At 29.3% G+C, this 24,513-nt stretch overlaps 1 protein-coding gene across 1 annotated transcript in view; it reads right to left on the reverse strand.

The window, feature by feature from the left end:
- Nucleotides 1-22,802, reverse strand: part of LOC129958549 (ADAM 17-like protease) — a 28,501-nt gene extending 5,699 nt beyond the window's left edge. The window contains exons 1-16 of the mRNA XM_056071090.1: nt 22,497-22,802; nt 19,736-19,874; nt 16,390-16,523; nt 14,326-14,518; nt 14,035-14,251; nt 13,725-13,919; nt 11,206-11,344; nt 10,579-10,689; nt 10,345-10,350; nt 10,059-10,177; nt 9,899-9,968; nt 9,330-9,462; nt 7,180-7,281; nt 5,022-5,084; nt 849-922; nt 90-205 (exon numbers count right to left, since the gene is read on the reverse strand). Coding sequence (XP_055927065.1) covers nt 90-205; nt 849-922; nt 5,022-5,084; nt 7,180-7,281; nt 9,330-9,462; nt 9,899-9,968; nt 10,059-10,177; nt 10,345-10,350; nt 10,579-10,689; nt 11,206-11,344; nt 13,725-13,919; nt 14,035-14,251; nt 14,326-14,518; nt 16,390-16,523; nt 19,736-19,874; nt 22,497-22,563 — 1,878 coding nt within the window. The 5' untranslated portion in view covers nt 22,564-22,802. The remainder of the gene's footprint in view (nt 1-89; nt 206-848; nt 923-5,021; nt 5,085-7,179; nt 7,282-9,329; nt 9,463-9,898; nt 9,969-10,058; nt 10,178-10,344; nt 10,351-10,578; nt 10,690-11,205; nt 11,345-13,724; nt 13,920-14,034; nt 14,252-14,325; nt 14,519-16,389; nt 16,524-19,735; nt 19,875-22,496) is intronic.
- Between the last annotated feature and the right edge of the window lie 1,711 nt (nt 22,803-24,513).

The raw sequence follows: 24,513 nt of genomic DNA on the forward strand, positions 1-24,513 counted from the left end.
CAATAGTTTAAAATCATCAAAATATCCATAAAAATATTAAAAAAAAAATATGTAAGCACACATTACATAAATAAATTTCCAGCACTTACACTTTCACAGTAGCCATGAATACAAGGAGTGCCATCTCTAAGAATTTCAGTAGGTTCAATAGGCTTACAAGTCGAATTTTGGGTAGGTCTGCAACATCGCTTGCATGCATCTTCCTCTGCAAATATTGAAAAATTACCATCATTCCAAAGAGAAATTTTTAAATAATTAACTATACATATGCAAAAACAAAATATGCTCTTTAATATTGATTATATCAAGCTAAAACTACAACCCATGATTTCAGTAGGTAAAAAACGCAAGTTTTATTATACAATGTATAAAAATATTTATTTACAATAGCAATTACATGATTATTCTAAATATTTTGATATTTTACAAATAACCTTTTCACAGTCCTTTCTCATAATATACTGAGATAATAAAATATATTCAATCATTATTTTACTCCAAATGACAATTAAGTAAACAATATTTTATCCTTGACTAACTTTTTTTCTTTCTTAGAATTCTAAGTAAATTTTTGTTTTTAAATTACAGAAGATATTAAATATAGAAGAAGTATAAACTGTATTTTAAAACAGGGTAATATATCCAAACGACACAATATGATATCTTATTTAAAAGTATTTATGTTAATACTACAGACCTATTGATTAATTATTACATAAAATAAGTGAGTATATCACACATGAAAGACTGCACAATTTCCCCCTATTTTATTGTTGATACGTAACAAATAATTTACAGGAAAGATAAAAAGTAACAAGTATGTTAAGAATAATACTTAAATTACAAACCTCTGTCGCATAAACAGGAATGAAGACCCAGGGTTTCACAAAATGGCACACATTCTCCATCTCTGCATTTCCCTCTAAAATAATAAACACAAGACTTAAAAATTCATAATCGAACAATAACTTTAAGAAAAGCTTTTAAGGATAAAAAATTTTTTCTATTATGAATAACCAGCGGCAGCTCGTGCATTGCAGTAGGGAGGATACAGTTAATTGCACTACACTGCACACTGATGCCTCATAGAATAATGAAAATATTGTCGTTCTAAATTAATTTTGAATAAATAACCAATAGAAATAATAATTAAATTGATCTGATTTGGGTACAGTTGACAATTAAACTTGTAACTAAGCAATAACTCATTTTTAATTTAATTTTTATACAAAGGTAGCCCTTAAAATAAATGTTTTTGATTATTTTTCTAGTATTCCTTAACTCTTTCTAGGGCCTTGGGAAATATGCTTCCCACCAAATTTATCAATATTTGTATGAAATTATGTAGGTTGGCGCCAAGTTCTGACAAATTTTTTTAGAAAGACAGAAACTTAGATGCTTCAATTCTTTATTTCATACAAAATGATGTGCCTTGATTTGTTACTTAATTATTAATTAACCAAATTAATTAAATAATCAAATTAAATTGATTTAATAAGCTAAATGAATCTCTTTTCTTATTCTAATTTCAAGCCTAAAAATATTTTAACATAATATGACTAGAAAAAAAAATGCCCTTTAAAGGGTTAATGTCATTCATAAAGATTTACTCAAATGCGGATGATAAATTTAAAAAAATGATGAAACCATAAAATTAAAATAAAAACAATTATATAAATATGAAAATAACATGTCTAAAATAAGAAAATATCCAATAAAAAAATAATACGACGAAATATTTCTAATTAGTTTCAATTTTGTTCTATTTTTATTTTCATATTTCAAATTGGCGAAAAAACTTTCTACAATGAGAAAATATTTAAAACCTCATTTCTCTGCAAAGAAAGACAGTGCAGTCGAAAAATAGTAATCTCTTTCTTTAGAAACAACGGAATAGCTTTACAACTGAGCTTGAACAGTAGCAAAAAAACGGTACTGTTCGGGACCGTACAGTACTTCCCTTTCTATAACAAATGAAGCTTAACCGCTTTCCTCCGTATCAACGTCCCCAAACATTCAAAGAGATTTGGGGCATTGCAGTTCCACAGTGTTTATACACGAGTTGTTTTTATGAAAGGGTTCGAATTAACACAAAAATTTACATACAGTCATACCTCGCTTAACGAGAGATGTTTTGCAGAACGAGATGATATAGCGACATCACATGCAGGATTTGTCTGAATATAGGGCACTGATCTATACCGAGCATTTTTTTAATGAGGGTTTTTCTTTTTTGTTTTTTGTATGAAAGAAGCTTTGACCAGATAGCGTTGCCGAACAAGTTTCCTTGGTGTTTATGCAAGTGTCTGTGAAGCATAAACTGATGAGCTGTGACTGGCCAAAATTAGGGGTTAGAGGTGGACAGTAACGATATTAATGAGGTAGTGGGAAAACCTAGCCAGAACTATGGAAAAGCTTATGAAGCCGCATTCTGTGTCACAGCAAAGAGTTGCGGATGAGATTTTTTAGGGGTGGAGGAAATAGTAGCCTCAGCAGAACAAAACCCTTACAGTGAAGTAAGGAAAGCTGAAAGTATTGAAAATTATTGCATCATATGTTGAGAAACGTCACCTTAATCAGGCTGTTTTATTTCCTCCAAATTTTAAGACAACTTTCTTGTAAACAACAACAAAAATAAACAATATAATTATAAATTTGTATATATATATATATATATATATATATATATATATATATACAGTGGTGGCCAAAAGTGTGGACATTTTTTGAAAGTTTCATGTTTTTCAACTTTGCGTGCTTGTAGAATATATTAATTTTCACTTAAATACAAATGTTTATATATCAAATTGAAGGTAAGTTAATGTAGAATTTAATAACAAAAACAGTATTGCAATATCTGTATTACAAAAAAAAAGTTACGCTTATTTTAGTAGAACAAACAAACACAAATCGTTTTGAATAATGACATGTTTTGTAATAAAAGCGTACTAGCCAATCACAAAACTGTTCTGAGGACCAATCAAATGTCTGTAACTATAGTTTAGATTATTTGGATGGTAAAAGAGTTATTGTTGTGGAAATATTTTGCGGAACGATGCATACTAGTACAATTAAACAGAGTACTGCTGTTTTTTAATATTTTAAGTCCTTTTTTTTTTAATTAAACTAATTTTAAACAATGTCACCAACAAGAACTGATTGAACATCTACAAAAAGAAGCCGAATTGTCATATCGAGAGAAAATGGCCTCTCTTATGCTGAAATTGCAAGACAAGTTGGTGGTTCAGTGACTTGTTCTGGTGTACGAAAGTTCTGTTTACGTTACGAAAAAACGAAATCAGTGGGAAATAAGGCCAAATCAGGCCGAAAAAAATGCACAAGTGCTACTGCCGATAGAAAAATTAAACGCCTATGCCTTCAAGATAGAAAAATTTCATCAGATGCCATTAGATGTGAAATGAGTGCAGCGGGTATTGCAGTAAGTTCAAGAACAATAAGAAGAAGGTTATCAGGATTTGGACTACAAGCTAGAATTCTAAGGAAAAAACCATATTTAAATCAAAAGCAACGCGAAAAACGAGTTAAATGGGCAAAAGAACACATTAAATGGTCAGAAAATCAATGGAAGCAAGTAATCTGGAGCGATGAGACTAAAATATCGCTCTTTGGTAGCGATGGTAGAAAATACGTGAGACGTAGACTAGGTGAAGCGCTTCATCCTCATTGCATTGAAGCAACTATGAAAACAACAACAAATGCCATGATTTGGGCATGTAAGTCTGCAAATGGTGTGGGCCGAATTCAAGTGATTGATGGCATTCTGAATGCCAAAAAATACATCGAAACTGTCCTGGAACCAAAATTGATACGTTCCATCAAGGATTTCTTCCCCAACAAAGCACCATTTATTTTTCAGCAGGATTCAGCTCCATGCCACACAGCAAAAGTATGCAAAGCATGGTTTCAAAATAAAGGCATATATGTATTACCATGGCCAGGAAACAATCCTGATCTCAATCCAATTGAAAATTTGTGGCGACGTTTGAAAATTCTTGTACGACAAAAACGTCCATCCAATAAAAGACAACTTATTGAATCTATAATTGATTCTTGGCACCATGTTATTCCGAAAGATGAACTCCAAACACTCGTTCACTCGATGAAAATACGCTGTGAAGCTGTCTTAAAAAATAAGGGTTATCCTACTAAGTATTGATTGTGTAAGTATCACTTTAAAAAAATGCAAATCTAAGATACATCTTACTAAAATTAGCGCAACTTTGTTTGTAATACAGATATTGTAATACTGTTTTTGTTATTAAATCCTACATTAAATTACCATCAACTTGATATATAAACATTTTTATTTAAGTGAAAATTAATATATTCTACAAGCACGCAAAGTTGAAAAACATGAAACTTTCAAAAAATGTCCACACTTTTGGCCACCACTGTATATATATATATTATTAGACTAATGGACTAATGTCTGCATTCCTTCACAGAAAAAATCCCTTTCTTTGAATCCCTGCCTGAGGGTGACCCTTGAAAAAGTCTTCAGGCCAAATTCTTTTTTATATATTTTTTTTTTTTGGTTTAATTTTTTTTTTTTTTAAATTTTCCTATTAACTTGATTTTAATACTTTTGTATATATATATATATATATTTGTTGAAATGGAACTCATGCCCTATTTTACATGAATTCCTATGGATAAATAATAATAATAATAAAAGACTGTTTCGCATTATGAGTAAGATTTGAGAAAGAGATATGCTAGTTAAACGACAATCTATGATAATTTGGTAGAAACATTCCAAAGTGAAGATGAGAAGTATACTGTTCAAAACTTCTCAAAATGTATTTACATAAGACAAATTATTTCGAATAAAAATTTAATTGCTGAATTTATAATTATGCTATAAAAGTGATATCACAGAAGGGAAAAAAAATGCAGGATTAATTTTTCATTGTACTTCAAAAAATGTCATATCTATATTTTATATACGAACATTTATCATTATTCTATCAGCGGATACATACGCAAAACAAATTACTAACCTATCCAAGCAGGGCGATCCATCAGGCTGAGGCATTGATGCAGGGCAGTCTTGAGAAGCTCCAGTAATAAATGTTAAGAAAACACACAATAAAAAAATTTAAAGATGCACATGTAATAACGTATTATAGATTTAAAAAAAAAACGAAATATTTTGATATGCATTAGTATCTATATATTTTTTGCAACAAACAGAATCAATATTTCAAAACTTGACTTGAATTTGAAGAGATTAACTTCGGCATCAATATTTTAAAATCAAAATACAAATATTAATATCTATATAGTTCAAGACATCTGAATATCTCAAAGGCAATTATAAACATTTAAAATCTAAGTTGAAAGCTCAACATAGTTCTCCATAATTTAAAATGAAATGTCATTAAAAAGGCAATATTATATATATAACTATGCATTAATAAAAATCTGTAAAGCAAATATTCCACATCTATTGTTAGTCTTTTTCAAAATCATTGTGAGTCATATACACTGCTCAAAACAATTAAAGGATATTGAGGTTGTGTGTTGATCTTGCACTTGGAGAATTGTCTGAATGATTGATGCATTATCGACAGACGCAGTAGGCTATATGCGATAAAAATGACATTTGTTTGGCAGGAAAAAAATGCGTTTTACTGAGCCTTTGGGTACAAAAGAAAAAAAAAATTGTGCATATGAGAAAAACAAATAAGAAGGTGCTTCCTTAAAAGAAAATCGTTTTTAGTAGGGGGTATGGTTTCCTCGGACGACTAGCAACGTTAAACACCTTTGAGGCATCGAGTCAATCAGACTATTAATGAGTGGCTGGGGTATTCTGTCCCACTCCTCCAAAAGAGCTCTTTCCAGTTCTTGGAGAGTTTGCGGAGGTGGTAGGCATCCAGCAATTCGTCAGCCTAGAATGTACCAAACATGTTCGATTGGGTTCATATCTGGAGAAAACGCTGCCCAATCCATTCGTATGATTCCTTCCACCAAAAGGACATCATTCACCAAGTTAGCACGATGTGGCCTGCAATTGCCGTCCATTAAGATGAAGTCATCTCCAATTGCTGCAGCGTAAGGGATTACAATAGGTCTCAGGATTTTATCCCTATATCGGCGACCGATTAGAGTACCATTTCGAATGATATGGAGATCGGTGCGACCATCAATGGAGATGTCGGCATATACCATCATTCCCCCACCACCAAATCTTACGCTTTCGTGCACGAACGTAGGACTGTTTCTAGTGCCACCACGTTCCTCCAGATGAAAATACGCCTATTATCAGGATGAACAAAAAAATGGGACTCGTTCAGAGAAAAGAATACTGTACCATTCAATTCTCCTCCAGTTCACATGCTATGTTGCCCACTCCATACGGGCGCGACGGTATCTTGCTGTTAATGTGACACACACCATTGGTTGGCGAGCATACAGATCTACAGCGTGAAGGCGGTTTCGGACAGTTTATGTCGAAACTATAGTGCCAGTAGCCGAGCGAACGTGTTGTTGAAGAAGAGTGGCATTCATATTTCGGTGTCTTCGAGCCGTTAGCGGTAAATAACGGGCTTCATTGGGCGTTGTTGCACATCTACGTAAATGCCCTGATCTTCGGCCTGCATTTCCAGCCTCAAATCTATGTAAAAAACGGTTCCAGATCCTGGAAAACATACGTTGTGAAACTCCAATGACTTCTACTACTTCGGGTTGCGTTTGCCCCCCTCTAACCGGCCAACAATTCTCCAAGCTTCTGATTTGGTTAAATGACTTCGTTGAGACATCGCACTCATCAAATGACGTGCTTACAGAATATCAATAATTCTTTTCCGCTTTGTCTTACATTAAGTTGAAAGTCAAATCCGATTCGCTACCGCTAAAGCGTCGTCTTCGACGTCAAACTGCATATTGCGAAGCTTGGAAATAAGAAAAATATGCATTTGTGACTCTCTTCCTTCATTTTATGCAAAAAAGAAAAAAAAATTGCTTATACTGTTATTCTATACAAGACTTACAATATCCTTTAATTGTTTTGAGCAGTGTATATTCCCTTATTCAAATAACGAATTTATAGTTTTAACTAAGAAATAAATTTGAATTCATAAGGCAATATCCTTCTGAATGCCAAAACTATATTAATAAAATTAAAATCTTCAATTATAAACAACAATGAAAAGATATTTGCAGTAGGCTTCTCTTTTGCAAGCACTTGGTTGGGATTCACGGCAAATTATACCTCCATGAACTAACTGACAACCTCGACAACAAGGAGCATTTTTGTCACTGAAAATAAAAGCCAAACTTAAGGAAAATGGAGAAATATTTCAATACTAAAATATAAAATGAAGGGTAATGAAAACGAAGATGACAGTACATAGATTTTGACTAACAATTTGGAAAATATAAATTTAAAAATAAATATTGGTGATTACAAAACAACAAAAGGTGTTCTATGAAGTAAAATACAGATTTTTTAAAATAACAGTTAAAAAATGACACAGTAATCGCGAAATAAAATATTAAGCATATAGAATCAGAACATACAACAACAAAAAACAATATATAAATTTTAAAGAATTTTTATTAAAAAAATACGCTGTCCTAAAATATATACGGATTTTTCAGATATTTTGTATTTAAATTCAAATTTCGGATCCATTCCTTTGAATTATCTTGAAAATCCTATAAAACATGCTTTTAACTAGTGTCTGGAGAAAATGTGACTGTCGTGATGAGAACCACCTCTGACCGACTTGTTACTTTAATTCTTGAATAGTCGAAAACTGAGGACCAAGGGCGGTCATCTAAAGATTTTTAACTGGATTCAGGTCTGGGTTGATGGCTAGCCAATCAAAAATGGTCAATTGATTCTACGTAAACTATGCTCTTGCCGAGTAGGAGGTGTGAATTAACGCATTGTCCTGATGGAATCTTCGGTTTTCCTTTCTTAAGATGTTTCCAGTTGGAAGTAGATGGTTTTTGAGGACATTTTGATAATCATCATACCATTGTCGATCATTAAGAAAAGCAATATTCCGTTGGAAAAGAATGCTATCCACACAATGAAAGACTCCCCTATTATCGATTGAAAAACTCGGGAGGTTCTCTCGTCGTAAATCATGCTAATAGTACACCCAGTTGTCAAAGTCATCCATTCTTTTTCGCCCCTGAAGAAAATGTCTAACCATTCAACCATCCAATGCATGAGTTTCTTAACCCAAAGAATGCTTGCTTTGCTATGATGCAATTTTAAGGTATCCAATTCATTCTGTGATATTTTTGAATTTTGTTTTCCTCCATAAGACGGAGAATAGTATATCTTGAAATGAGAAACACTCAAGACTTTGCAGTTTGTAACATACATTATATTATATATATATAGTATTATATTGTCGAAACATGGGATGAATTTAATGTTGACAATTATGGAATCTTTAAATAACGATTTACACTAATACTCCCTTTTATTTTCCTACGAAATTAACGAAAGTTTGAAAATATAAGTCTAATTTCGCTTTTAAAATAAAGTAATTTGGCGTATAATGGCACAGTTTAATTCTAAACGCCTAATTTCCGGTCAATTTGGAGCTCCCCCTTTTTTTAACCTTCAGAAAATGCTGACACCATTTTTCAAATTGAAGACTATATTCTTACACATGACCCATTCTAAAATGTTAGTTTGTATCCGCCCTTTGCTTTCGGGTTGATACTGCTCGCAAAATCTCTCTACTGATCAGTGAGATGTTTTTTATTTCGACTTGAGCGCTTCTTTGCAATCGCATTATCCCTTTTCAATAGAATTTCAGATTTATTTATCCAGCAATATCAGAAACTATAACATTCTGAATTTTTAAAAACCAAATTTCAACTATATCAGTTGCAGAAATCTGAACGTTACAAGGCATTTTCCACCTATTTGTAAACTGAAGAATGAGCAGTAATTTTGTATTTCGAAGCGGTTACGTCGCATATAAAGAATGAAGAATATGCAAATTTTATTATTTTTAAAAAATCGCCTGTTTATATAACTCCTGAGATGCATTACATTAGAATTTTCTGATAAATATATTCATTATGAAACATTTATAAAGAGAGACAATCAAAGAATTCCATCCCTTAAATAATCTCTAAGGAACTACACTATATAAGAAAATAATATTAACATTGATGAAACAAAATGCTGTTATTTCTCTATTCAGAATTTTATGAGCATCTGTATTTATAACAGGCACCTCATCAATCTAAAAATTCTCAATAGAAATGTTAATAATTCTATTATTTTCAATGCTATAACAAAACTAACAACTAGAAACTAAATAAAAGTGACTTACCTGCATATGGCACCTGGTTTTAATTTACAAGTACTATCACAACAAGGATCATTGTCCTCACTGCCAATGAAACCAGCATCACATTCTTCTCCTTCCTCAACCAGTGAGTTACCACAAAATGATTCCTCAGGTTCTAAACAAGATGAAAGGCAAGCAAGAAACATTAGTAGACAAAGAATAAATCAGTGTAAACCCTTTTATACCGGTTTTTATACAACTGATTTTTTCAACTATTCATTCTACTCTAAGAAAGTGGTACAGTGAATTTTAAAAACTAATTTTTAAGAGTAAAAGCTATTAGGCTTTTACCATAGCCTGTAACTTTCCAGAATGTTTCTTTTTGTTATCTACAAGGTATTCTAAGTTAATAATAAACTATCACAAGAAAATTTATTTTTATTTAATAAGAACCATTGGTATAAAAAAAATATCTATAAAGTATGGCATGCTTATTCAGATAATTTTCAAGACAGGCAGTCAGTATTTCTTTCACAGAAGAGAATTTTACTAGTAATGCTTTAACACGGAAGATATGTACATGTATATTTATTTAAAGAAAACACACTCACTTGAGAAACATTTACTGGCCTTTGCTAACAAAACAGCACGGACAGAGCGAATACTACAAGGAGAAAATTTCTGAAACACAAAATTTCCAAAATTTTAATTATAAAATACTTAAAAACGCTGAATAATTATGAATTACGAAACAGAACAAAACTAGCATACTTTGTTATTAGGGTCATAGCCACTAACAGAATATGTATACATTAGAAATGAACCTCCATGTCGACCATCTGGAGAGCACTCTGGTAGGTCAGGATCATGCTCACTACCCCAATTATGGCCTATTGAAGTAATAGATGGGAAAAATAACAAATATAAATTTAAATTTCTAAAAGCGCAATTTAATTGAAAGAGCTTATAGGACATTTAGTAAAAAAGTTTAAGAACTAAGTAATGGATAATCTATTAAAAACAGTTAAAATTTAAAACAAACCGATTATAAACTTACCGAATTCTGCAATACAGCAGGCATGGTGGAATAAAAAGAAAAAATATAGTGCCTATACATAAAAAATTTCTCACATATAATACAGCTTTATTTAAATTCACAATTGTAAAAATAATGGAATAATTCTAAATTATCCATAAAATTATGCAAATGATAATTTAGAAGTTTCAAATAAAGTACTTTTTTATAATTTAAAAAATACTCCTCTAAGAATCTTCAGGAATTATTAATCACCATGTGCCGTGACTAGATCTGCTTCACGAGTTATAACTCTTTGGCCATAATGATTTCTGGATGTGCTTAGTCCGGAATTCAAATACAGAGTGTAACCATTTTTAACATAACCTAGAAAATGAAAAAAACATGCATCTCATATTTCAAAACGGTTGGCAAATGACTACAAATACACTGAAGACTAAAAATTATTAAGCTGAGATTGAGTGAAATCTGATATGAATATATTTTCATATAAATAAAAAGAGAAACAACCAAATGAAGAAGAGAAGCTTAATTTATAAAATTTATACCTTGACTAAATAAAATGCAGTCCAAAGATTTATAAATCTAGATTCCATATTATATGATTCCTTTGAAGGTCTCATTACAGAAAAGAAAAAATCTTATTTAAAATACGAAAAAAATTCCATTCTGTTAGAAAATAAACGTTTTCAGTGCAATTCACTTCTGAATAAGTATCTTTAATAAGATTAAACCTTCGACAATTGGCGGAAACATGAATTGTTACAATATAATTCATTTGGCTAATAATTTCACATATGAAATATTTGATATGAATTTAAATAAAACACAACATATAAAGTAAGATAGCTGAATAAATGTCACTATACATAACACAATTACCTGGACTGCATATTCCTCCAACAGAATTCCTACGGGGAGAACCAACATAAGCAAGTCCCAGGATACCACCATCAAATTTTTGGTCAGTAAACAGATGAGCAAGACAAAACCACCGGTGATTCAAATTGCGAGAGAACACCTGGGGTGGACAAAATAATAAAAATGAATTCAAAGGTTACGATATCTTGTAATTACTACTATGAAAAAATTAATATCCTGTCTAAGATAGAAAAGTATTGAATTATAACAAAATAAATAAATGATGAATTATTTCAGAAAATGAGATATTCATTGCACCTACCAATAAATATATTAAATGTGACAATATCCAAGTTTATAATGTTAAGAAATTTGGAAATGTAACATAAGAAACTGCAAAATAAATATAAAATTGAACAGCTAAACTGCTTTGGATTGGCTATATTTTTAATAAAATCTGTTTTCTTATTAGCTGATTTATCAAACAAGATCATCTTGGTCTTCTTATCACATCGGTTTTAAAAAAAGAGAGGAAAATAGCCACTTCCGCGCGACCAACTTTTTCGCTCAGATAATTGACTTTTGAAGGCTGTTAAACAAATTAATATGGAATGCACTTAAAAAAAATTCTTGTTGTTTAACACGGCTGAAAAACAAATAATTTAATGAATCAGTTACTACAAATTACTGTGCATGCAAATTAAAAAGATCATTTATCTTACGAAAAAAAAGCGCTCTATACTGAAATTTAATGTCCAAAGAAAACTACTTTTTTATTTTAACACTAAAGAAAACATACGATTAAAAGTTTTTGAAATTGAGTTTTAATTCCATCATAACACTGTGCACAGTGTTACACATTGTGTATCAAATTAATATAAAAAAATAAAGAAAAAATTATGAAAATGAAATTAATATCATTAAAAAGGTAATTGTTTGAGTTTTTAAAAAATGGAAAAAAAAAATTTGTGAGATAATGGTTCTGAATAAATATGAACATCATTTTCCTTACGCAAGTTATGGTGATTATTCATTTGACAATTGCTAAGCCTATATTCGCGTTCGATTAAATCTTCTGTTTGACTCAAATCACCCAAATTTTTTTTACATCTTCTTTTCACTGATTGAATTCAGTTTTTTGGTGACATAATGAGGCCTCTTCCGAGCATTTCTTATAATATTATGTAGTCTTATTAGTTATTTGAGCAATGTGTTGAATTAAGTGCAGTTTTAAAAACGTCTAATGAAGCAGCCTGAAACGTTCGTACGGCGATTTGTTTACATTTGATTCTTGCCATTCGAAGATAAATAATAAAAAAAATTTCTGAGCCATTTATGCTAGCATTTTATATACTGAGATTTTTTTCTCCAAGCAATCAGTAATACAAATACAATTCAAAGAACAATATCGCTATAATGCTGAATGCTTTTAAAAGACATATCTCTCTAATGATGGAAACAAATACAGAAATAATCCATGTTTCTCTGTATATTTTTTGCCACTAAGTTAATCAAAAACTATTAAATTCTTTAATAATAAATAATGCTTTTCAGAAATTTATTTAATGGAGGGAAGTTAAAAATTTTTTATTTCTACATATTTTACGGTCTTTATTTTGCGAATTCTTTGTATTTTTTATATGAAATATCTACAAAACGTATTGGCAATTTCATGAATAATAATGCTCCGAAAATAGTTATATATCACCCTTCCTCTAAAAAAAAATCTACGAACAAAATAAACAAATCACAAAAATTATTTTTTAACTCCATTAAAAGTCAAAAAATTCTGCAATGAGTCAAACGCTCATATCCCTTTCCTGGAGAGAAAAGCTATCTTCTAATAAATTCTTTTCTAAATCAAAAAGCTTTCAAAATAAAATCATTAAAAACCAAAACTTCAAAATAAAAAATCAATATATTTTGTAATATCTTTATATAATCTTAGCTTGGAAAAAATCTAGTAATAGGTATATACAAGTTGATTGTCCAAAACCTTAATATTTTCAAAAATTGATTAAATACTAAAATTTCTCAAAGAATAATTTTATATACATGATAAGAAAATTATAACAAGAATTTCAGCGACGTTAAATGCTTCAAACCTTCATTCAATGAATCGATTTTTTTTTAAAATCCAAAAATACTTTAGTGGCAAAAATAAGTTTAAAAAATTAAATTCTAGCAATTTATTAGCTTGAGTTATATTTCAAAGTAGTTAATATAATATAATTGTTATATAAATAATATAACAGTATTTTCTTATAAATATTTAAATACTGACAAGTGCTATTAATAACATTACATGCTATGACCAACTTTGAACTTGATCTTTTGAATGATCTATTACCTTCACATTTGTGTAAGAAACACCAATGTTACCCATACATAAGATTGCAAACAAAAAAAATGAAATGCAGATTTATAGATAAAAATACAGATCTTTAAAAATATTAATCACTTAGTATAACATAAACACAAGATTTCTATTACATTAATTTTTTTTTAATTCTACATTAATTTCACAGTATAAAAATTACTTCCAACAAGTCTCGAACATTCCATGATGCTCCTGCCATGTTATAATGTGTTTCACCACGACTAACAGGAGTAGGCTCTGTATGAACCATCACTTCTTGGATCACAAAACCCATTCCACTGAAGCCAGATTGTTTTTCACTATCTTTCCATTCAGTTTCTAAAAATATCTTATTGACTCGATCAATTAATGATATCTGAAAATAAGAAGAAAAAAAAATTATATAAACTGTATACTTAAAAAAATTAATTTCAAATAATAGTAACCTTAAATTTTGAAATCAATAAATACAACAAGAGTCATAATTTTACCAAAAAATTTATTGTTCCTTTCAAATTACTGCCACCCATATTTTCATAAAAACGAAAATCAGCAACAAGTAGCAATGAACATCTTGTCTGTACAGGTTCCCAATTGTAAGGGTCGATTGCCTGCCTTTTACTTCTAATTTCAGGTTCTTCAGTAGCTGTATCATCTTCTATAATAGAAACATTACCTTCCTCTTTCACATATGTGCAGAACTTGGTCCTACAAATAAACATCATTGTAAACAGAATGCATGACTAAGGAAAAAAAATTCAGAATTTTTTTTTATTTCTTACAATTTCTTTCCAGTTTCCATAGTTTCCCAACTGTATTTTACATCAGAACCTCTATAAACAATCATGGATGAATTATCTTCATAAGTCATATGTCTCCAGGATGGTTCAACTATATAAGTATCATCCGATGTTCTGATGGCAGCTGTTAATATTCCATCTTCGATATGTGCACTCACCTGCGTGCCTGTTTCACCTAAAAGGAGATAAAATATATTGTTTCAATTTGCCTAATAAATGAAACAAAATAAATAATATTCCGAAATCAGATATGACAGAATTTAATTTAAAAAAGTCTTTTGTTTATTTTATTAGGGATGTAACGTACTTGAAATCTTAAATTAAATTACAAAAATATATAAAATTTGTCATAAACTAGGATTTTATAATATCTGTCCAACAAGATACCGAATCTTTAATTACCGATTTTAGCCTTTTGAAATATTATGTAATGTAACTCTGAGCTTCCAATCAGAGGCATTTAGGAGAACGTCACGTAATTTTGACGCAGTGATTTTTTACTTTTCAAATATGGGGGAGGGAATGAATCTTATGAATAATTACAATTTACAAACAGAATTGTCTATGGATGTTTACTCAAGTAATAATTAATAATAAACACCTGAAAGCCAAGGGTGGCTAAGATAGAAATGAATAGCTACATTGAAAACTAAATTTTCTAGCCGATGAAAGGATTAAAATATGCAATATATATATATTTTTTTCCAATTTTTAGAAATTTAATTTAACAAATCATACACTTTAATCGAAAAAAAAAACTTAAATTTACTCCCTTAAAAAGGTACCTCTTCAAAAAAAAAAAAAAAAAAAAAGAATCGGAATCCAAATAAAATGAAACATTTACAAATATGTTAGTAATCCATAATCATTACTTTATACAGAAACATATTATTAAACTGAAGTACATAATAATGTAAACTAATAATTGCTTCACTTGAAAATCAAAACACAATAAGAGACTTTAATATCATACATTTTACTTATTGGAGAGATCTGTTTTGTTAAGTCACATCAACATGCATCAGTTCAGTGAATTCTTTTAAAAGTGGAGATGCAAATCATGAGAAAATAGGTAATAATTAATTAAACTCCTGAGCTCTCTGAAGACAATGATACTTTTGTCCATTTATATCAAAAGTATTATTGTTTCTGATGATAAAAATAAGCCTGAATTTAAAACAGTTCAGATATAAAATTTCTTTAACATGTAGATTTCTAAAACTCACAGTATAATAAGATATATTATACTGTGAGCCTATATATTTAATGGTTATGATTAATAATCACTTTTAGAAGTTGCATTTCCCTAAAATAAAATGGTATACAGAATAAACCTTCTTTGAAAAGTTTTTACTATGTACTTCAGTACTATGCTCAATTACTATGCTCCTGTACAATATTTTTAAAAACTATTTCCCACAGATAATTATAATCTATTGATTAAAAAAATGCCAGACTGAGGGCAAAGTGATATTAGTCATCAACTTCTACTCATACTTACCACATGCAAGATGCCATTCTATAATTATTTAAGTATCTATCAGATAAAATTAATTCCTTAATAAAATGTAACAATAACTTTTATAATAAAATAAATCTCATATAAGATTGTAAAAGTACAGTCATTATACAGTAACTATTTTACATGTATTGATAATTTAATATTCTCATTATTGTTTAAACATTCTTACAATGTTTACATTCATAATTTTACTCTAATGATTCATTTATTAATAAAACTTTTAAATATATGCCTTGATTTTATGCAATTTCTTCTTCATAATTATAAATTTAAAAAAATAGTTTTGCATTACTTTAATTTATTAAATCTAACCAGAAAATTCAGGCTGTTTCTGAAAGAAAATTATATCAGCAAAATAGTAAAATGCTTAATCAAAATTTGAGCCACTTGTTTCAAACAATAGATGTATTCTTACTTTAATTTATTCATTTATGAGATTATCATAAGAGTTCATCCAAATTTATATTAAAAGAAATGTAACAGAAGATAAATAAGTATTAAAATGTATAATAAAGGTTTCATACCAAATACTCTTCCTTCTAAAAAGTTGTCTTTATCCACCCATAAAGATCGTTTGCGTCCATTTTTATCAACAGTAAATGCTTTAAATTGTGAAGATAATAGGCCTTTTGCAGGATTTAACATGAGACGAAAATGCCTGAAAGAATAAAACAATATAAGCAACAAAACCAGAAGAAATAATGTTAATAACATGAAAGATTCAAGATAAACAGCACACTGAAGAGCAAAATGAATATAAATTACAGAGTTAGTTAATTTCATCATATTTTAGAGAATCAGTTAAATGTCTACAGCATACTGAATATGAGTATAGGAGTACCTTGCTATAACATGTTTCATAGCAATGTATTTTATATAAGGAAAAAAATATTATACTGGTGACTAATTTCACATTTTACATATAAAAAAATTTAAATTAAAAAAAAAATCTTATTGATTTAAGATATACAGAAGGTGTTTATACATTTTTAGAATGATTTTATTTCAGTTTAATTTTTGTTAAATGTAAAGACTAATTTTTAAACGTTTAATCTAATAATCCTTTTTTGGAATGGTTAAATCTGCACTGTAATTTCAATAACAGAAGGGCTTTTTAGGTACAATAGTGCAACAGTAAATCATCAGAAGGCTTTGATGTTAAATATGTTTAAAAATATATATATTCCATACTTGTATCAGTCATCATTTTTTACAAGGAATGCAGGGACTTTTCGAATTATGACTTGCAGTTTTATCTCTCAGTAAGTAGTTGCTTACATTGAAAGTCAGTGGGATAAAGAAATGGAATTTCTTCTGTAAACATTTGACATAAAACTCTCCTGATGATACATTAAAATGATTTTAAACTCCCCCTCCCATTTTTCTTATTTTAAATTTTTTATTGTAGGAGAGCTCATTGATATCATAAACCTCTTGCTGAAATTTTCTTTGCATTAATAGAATCAGAACAGTACATTCCCCCCCCCCCCCATTCATTTTTGATAGTAAATAGATCTCTTTTTGTTGCAATCATTTAGTAAATCCATGCTTTATAATGTAATTTCCTTTATCTCCTGTTAAATAGTTTTCTTACAGGCAAACAGTATGTACTTTTTTCAGGTTTCCATCTAGTCTTTTTTCAATATAGAAGTAATGACTGACAGTTTTTCCCTTTCTAATAAATAATGTTGCTTATTTTGGACTTAGAAATTTTGGTACCATCCATTTCAACACATTTTTGAATTATAGAATAGGAATATTCTCTTCATAAAATGCAGAAGAATATCCTTTAATTTACTGTTCGCTAATCTACTGATACTTTTAAACATGAATAAATTTAAAAGGAACAAATAATATTTATTATTTCAAATAAGCTATTGCAAGAAATTTTTTTAAAAAAATTCTTTATTGAAATCATTCTAAAAATGCACAAACACCTTCTGTGGATGTTTTTATGAACAATCAAACAAAACTGTATTAATCTTTTCATATTCATACAATTTCAATGTATTCCTTGGCATTTGGAATTGAATTAAGACTCAGAAATAGAAGCATAATTATTTATGAGAATCCAAGGACTCATTTTAGAACTTTGCAAACTAAAAAATAAAAGTTTATAGATTGATCTTTTTCCAAAATAATTAAACAAACAGTTTCTTGTAACTCTGTGATATTTTCTTAATTTTTTTTTTTTTTTTTTTTTTTAATATTATTAGCAATGTTAAAATAACACACTGTCTAGAATGGCACCTTAAGAATGAAAAGAATGACTAAACCTTTGAAAGTTTCTCCTAAAAAATGTGGTAATGTTCTTTCATTGGTGAAACTTCATTGCTCATTTTGTAAGGAAAATATTCTTCATACTACATCAAAATTACAGTCAATGGTGTTTGACCGTTGTCAATGGCAGGATGTATCTCTTTGTCATACAACTTATTACTCATTTATGGCCTTAAATTGATCTTGATTGATTTTATACAATTAATATTTTTAATTAAAAATTCATTTTCAAAACTAACTTTTTGATTACTTTTCTCAGTTCCTTTCCTTCCTTAATAAAAAATTACACAATTGTGGCTGAATTATAAAGAATTGTGTTCTATATGTTTTAAATGAATAAACATGCAAAAAATACTGTTTTGATATTTATTTCTTATTATTATAAGAAATTTATTACATAATTGATGAAATAAAAAATGAATAATTGAATGATATTTATTAGCATTATAAAAAAATTGCTTCAAAAAATCAATCTATTTGTCTTTGTTTAATAATATTCACATTGATATTTTTAATTGTATGTGCTGTTTTCAATGAAACAAATTGTCTTAAGAGAGAGTATTACAGGATCAGGATTAACTCTCTGAGCCATAAAATTTCCTCTTATATACATTCATTTTTTTAGAGATTATTCATGAAGTAATTTTGAACATTTGGCAGTCATAGTTATTGTTATGTTTCACGATGGCTCATTTGTGGTCTTGTAAACAATCAAGGTTTATAAATACAAATGATTTGGTAACTTTAACTACAATTAAACAATTAAATTACTTAATTTTAAAATTAAGTAATTTTTTAATGTTAAAAAATGATCTTTTCTTATGTCAGACTCTTTATCCTTTAAAACATACATTTTAAAAATTATTTTTTATTAAATAGTAATTCTTAAGATAGTTAAATACATTATGAACACAAACAGTATGAAATTTTTAAGAAAAAAAATTTGATAAGATACATATTTTCCAAGTATTTAAAAATATTATGAAAAGCACCAAAATAGGCAAGCATATGACTGAAATAACTGAGAGCTGAAAGTATTAAAAGTGACTTATTGATTTAATGAGTTGTGCTCTTTCAAGAAGTTTATGTTTTATTTTAGGCCAGGACTTTTATAGGTCAAGACCCAAAATTATCATGTAAGTACCATGTATAAAAGAAATCATGAATTGTTTAAATTCTAAATTGATAATCACAACCACAGCTGAACTCAAAAAGAAGAAACAACTAAAAAAATATTATTACATTTCAGTAAGAGATCATAACTAAAAAGAGAAACATGTTATAGTTAACAGTAATATGAGGATAAAAAATAAAGAACCAGGTTTCAAGAATTTTTCCCTCCCTGCAAAACATTTTAAAAATTATTTTTATTGGATGCATAAGATGAAAAATATTAGAAAATGACATTGGGTTGTCGATGGTTTCAAATATTATGTGCAAATTTATATTAATAAGCATTTAAATATATATGCAGAAAAAGAACTGGAGATGGTATAGTTCCATAATGCCTATACACTAGTTGCTTATAGTTGCAATATATCATAATAAGAAATTATTAAAATTATAAGTCAAAAGTCAATTTAGACTTACCTTCCCAAAGCTTTGAAAGATACTTCTTTGGCAACATTAAATTGATGAAAACTATGATGAAGGCCCCTCTTTGTGATTTTGTGGCCAATGTCTGATGGTCTAAGTATTTCATAATATTTTAACTGGTAATGTGAAGTAGCTAAAAAGAAAAGAAAAAAAAACAAAAAAAAAAACCTCCATTTTCAGATGTGAAATGAAATCAAAATGTTTTATAAATAATGCTTTATCAAAAAATAACCAAATTAAAAATAAATAATTTAATAATAATAATTTTTGGTTGATGGTTTCTTATCAAAAATGAATAATATTATAACATTTTTTTCTGTTTTAATGTAATCTTCCAGAGAATTTTATTTAGAAAAATATAAAATTAAATATTATTGAATTACAATTATTTTAATTATCAATGTAGTATGATGTACAGCCAATATGCAATTATGCCAATGAAAAATATTTTATCACATTAAGAAAAAAATTAATATTTCTTTTAAAAAAAAACATTCAATGTTTTAATAATGAGACATCAAGGAAAATACAAAATTTTAAAAATTCCCCAAAACTCTTTTTAGCTATCCTATATTTAAGGCGATGGCTCAATCCACTACAATATGTTTCTCAGTCAAGCATCTTGTCTTGATGAACTGGTACGAGACATACAAGACAAAGTCCTAGAAAACATTTTTGACAAAAACTGATATTTTTTATATACTCTTAAAGCTAACATTGGCATTGTTTCCCATATAGATTTCTAACTAATACATAATCATCCTGCAATTTTGAAAAGTCGGGATTTTTTATTTTAATATCCAAAATCCCAAGTGATACAGTTCTATTGCTACTCCAGCAAACAGCTGCAATTTCATGCTTAGTGCTCAAATTTTCTATTGGATGTTCCACGATCCATCATTCTCAATATTTTGGATTATTTTAAAGGGCATTTTCCCATTCAACTCTCGCTAATATTCTGTACCAAAGAAATTTTTGTCTCTAAAGCAAACAAAAAGGTGTGAAAAAACTATCTATACACATTTTTTGCTTTGCTGGAGTTTCAACCACAGACAGCAAATTTTCAACAACCATTTGGGATAATGTTTCTTTATTTTCACAACTCTATCAAATAAGGCTTCTTTCTGCCCTCCTTGACATAGTACAATACAAAAAGTATACTCATCAAAAGCTGAGAGTATTCAGAGCTTGTGTCAAAATTCTACAGGTTTCCCTTTCATATACAATTTGCAGTCATGTTTCCCAAAATAGTGTACCATTCTTTCATTAATATTTAAATGTTTGAAAGATGCACCAATTGTTGTAAAGCTTAATTGATATTTATAAATTGGGCAAAATTTGTGATAGTGGTGCAATACATCAAAAATAATACTATCACTAAAGTGTAAATACTTTTTGATATCAAAACAATGCTTTGCCATTGCTTGATTAACAAGCATTTTTCCAGTATCAGGAGATTTTTCCAATTTTTACTCTGGGTAAAATGTGATATCCACTATAGAATAATATACAAAAAAAGTTGTTTCAACTCTTTAGTTTACAGACAAATATTGTGGTTATTTTTCTGTCTAGCATACTTATTACTTTCCTTCACAATTGTATTTTCAGTTATTATCTAAAAAAATCTCTGAAGATGATTTTCCACTTTTCCTGATAACATTCATTGCAAAATAATTCAGAAACTGATGAAAAGATCAGAGTGTGATTAGTCCATTTTTGTGTTGTGATACTTATTTCTTCATCAGTGTTTTTTTTTTTTTGTTTACTTTCTTTCTTTCAGAATTTCAATTTTTTTTTTTTTTTCTTTCTTTTGGAAATTCAATATTCCAGTTTAAGATCAACGTTAACTTTCCTATAAGTTAATATAAGAAAATAAAGACTAAAATGTAATATAAAATATTTACATGACTTATTTTCAATAAAATTTAATAAGGATCTTTAAAAATAGACAGGTGAATAGGCATGGAAAACTAAATATATTTATGTATTGCTTTTCAGATATTATAGATAAGAAAATAAAGCATTAATACTTATTTTATAAAAGTAGAAAATCAAAATTTAACAATCTTAAGAGTAAAATCACTCTTAAGATTGTTAAATCTCAATCAGTCTTTTGTATGAGTCATTTAAGTGAACAATCAAATTGTTCACTTAAATGACTCATACAAAAATTAAAATAATGATATGCAATGAACCTCTAAAAAGAATACAGAGATGTGCAGACCTCTAATATGATTGTTTACGTGATTAATTTTCCTTATTTATATACTAGAAATAATGATAGTTTCAATGTCATTATACTTTCTTTCATAAGTTTTCTTCACATCCCCACCCCTTATAAAACCAAAAATTATGTAAACGACAGATACAAGAATTCCAAAATATTTCAGATTAATTAACAACTTGCACTCTTACAACCCAAAATGTAATATTAAATCTAACCACGTTGTATGAGGAAGGAAAATTTGCCGAACGCTAGTTATTAATAATTTCTAAAAAATAACGATTGGAAACCTCAGCTTCATAATATTTATGAGAAAAGATTTAAAGATCTGCTTATCAAATACAAAATTACAGCGAAAAATGTAACGCATTATTAAACACATAAAAAAAAGAGAGATAAATATTTATTCATTAGGAGGGAAGTTATATTTAAAAGAAATAAGGAAAAATCATCCGCATATAGGAAGGAAGGAAGGAAAGAATGAAGGTTTTGGTAAATAATAAAAGATTTCTTTTATAAAACTTTACTTACATATTTTAAGATCATAAACAACAACTATCAATAACACACAGAAGAAACGATGCATCATGGAAAACATTTGACTAGAGTGTCTTTCGACAAGTTGTTTTCCTATTTAAACCATCAAAACATTTGGCTTATTAAAAATTGTAAAGGTACTAATTCGGAAGAATGACAACTTGAAAGTATAAAATAGCATTTTATAACTCATAAGTGCAATTCATTTTTGAAATGACAATTGCACTATGAGATACGATTTCTCTGTCCCATGAAACATTTAAATTTTCTAACAAGATAAATAAACATAGACGAACCTATGAAACGATTAAAATAACAGACGTATAATCGGTTACGAAATTATCGTAAAAATTCGGGGAAGTAACAACTTATCGATTAGCTACCCGAATAGCACAGTGGTACATATATATATTTCCTCATCATATTCTTTAAAATTTGAATGGGTCGGTGCCTGGGATATCGTAGTTATATGACAAATACAACTGTAACTGTGCATACCATCTATTTCTAGCATCTATCATCTGCATCTAGTATGTAATTCATTTACATCCTACATTCTGTATTCCGGTTAACGGAGTGAAAATTATTCCTCTGATTCCATGAGGGAAACTTGCATCATCACAACAGAGTTAAATGAATTCTAACAAAAACATCATATGCCAAACTGTCCAAGAGTTTTTATGACAGAGGTGAATATCCAACAGTGATAAAATTAAGAATTTGCTGCATAGAGGGGGAAAAAAAAACTGGATGCGCAAAATCATTGTGGGTTATTTTTATAAATTTTAAATTTTCTTACAAAAAGTGGAATAATAGGCGCAAATTTTTCTTGGAAAGAAACAGCATTTTTATTCACACGAAGTTTTTGAGAAAAATGCATGGCAAGATATATCACTGGCCTTATCAAGGTCAGGGATATATCTTGATGAAACTTGAGTAAACGCTAAACATTCACCTAAATTTATATACAAAACTCTACTAGCCAAGGTGGCCTAAAAATTTCGTTGGTAAAAGGATCTAGATTGATCATTTTTCATGCCGGATCTACCGATTAAAGCTTTATTCCTTCCACACAATTTACATTTATATCCAAAAGTACAGTTGATTGTCACAAAGAAACACACATTGAAATTTTAAAAATTAGTTTCTCAGTTTACTAAAAGGAATGGGTCATTGTTATGGAAGATGCGAGCTGTCATACTGCATATGCAGAAAAATTTATCCCTACAAAGTCTCAAAATGCTGACATGGGGGCATGACTTCTGAACAAAAATATTCCTCATAAAGCCACCAAAACTAGAACAGAACTATTGAATATTGTAAAGGATCACAAAGAAAAGTACAGAACTTATGAGTTTGATTAGATAGTATGCGAAATAAGACATGAAGTGATGAGATTCCGCCACCACCACCCCCTGGTATCACTGCCAATACGATGCAACAGAAATAAGTTCTGTTGCATTGTATTGGCAGTGATACTCGGGAGGGGGGTGGCGGAATCTCATCACTTCATGTCTTATTTCGCATACTATCTAATCTACAGAACATACTAATGCAACAGAACTTATTTGTGGGCCGGGATAGTCTGTTTGGTCGAGCGTTGGATTCGCGTCACTTAGGTTGCGAGTTCAAATCCCGCCGGCCGAAGATTCCCCGCGTGCTTGGTGGCTGACGCGCGTATAAATCTGTCGTGGTCACAAAGCCTTCCATGTGGAGAATAATACCATTGGGGGTACTGGCTTAGGGGTGATCAATATCTGATTCACTTCTAAATTACGGTCTGTGGATGAGTGAATGAAATGCGTGGAGTACTGTGTGTAGCTAAGTCGTTCTCTTGGCCCTAGATGGCGCTACTATAAAAACAAGAGACGCTTCCCACGGGCTTAAAATCGCTGTTTTCGTAACAGCGAGCTTGTCCACGGCAAGTGCCATAAGAAACAACAACAACAGAACTTATTTGGAGGCAGGTGAAAGTGAAATCGCAAATAAGAGTACTTTTTTTTTAAATTGA

This window comes from Argiope bruennichi, chromosome X1 (assembly GCF_947563725.1).
Source record: "Argiope bruennichi chromosome X1, qqArgBrue1.1, whole genome shotgun sequence".
Taxonomy (NCBI): domain Eukaryota; kingdom Metazoa; phylum Arthropoda; class Arachnida; order Araneae; family Araneidae; genus Argiope; species Argiope bruennichi.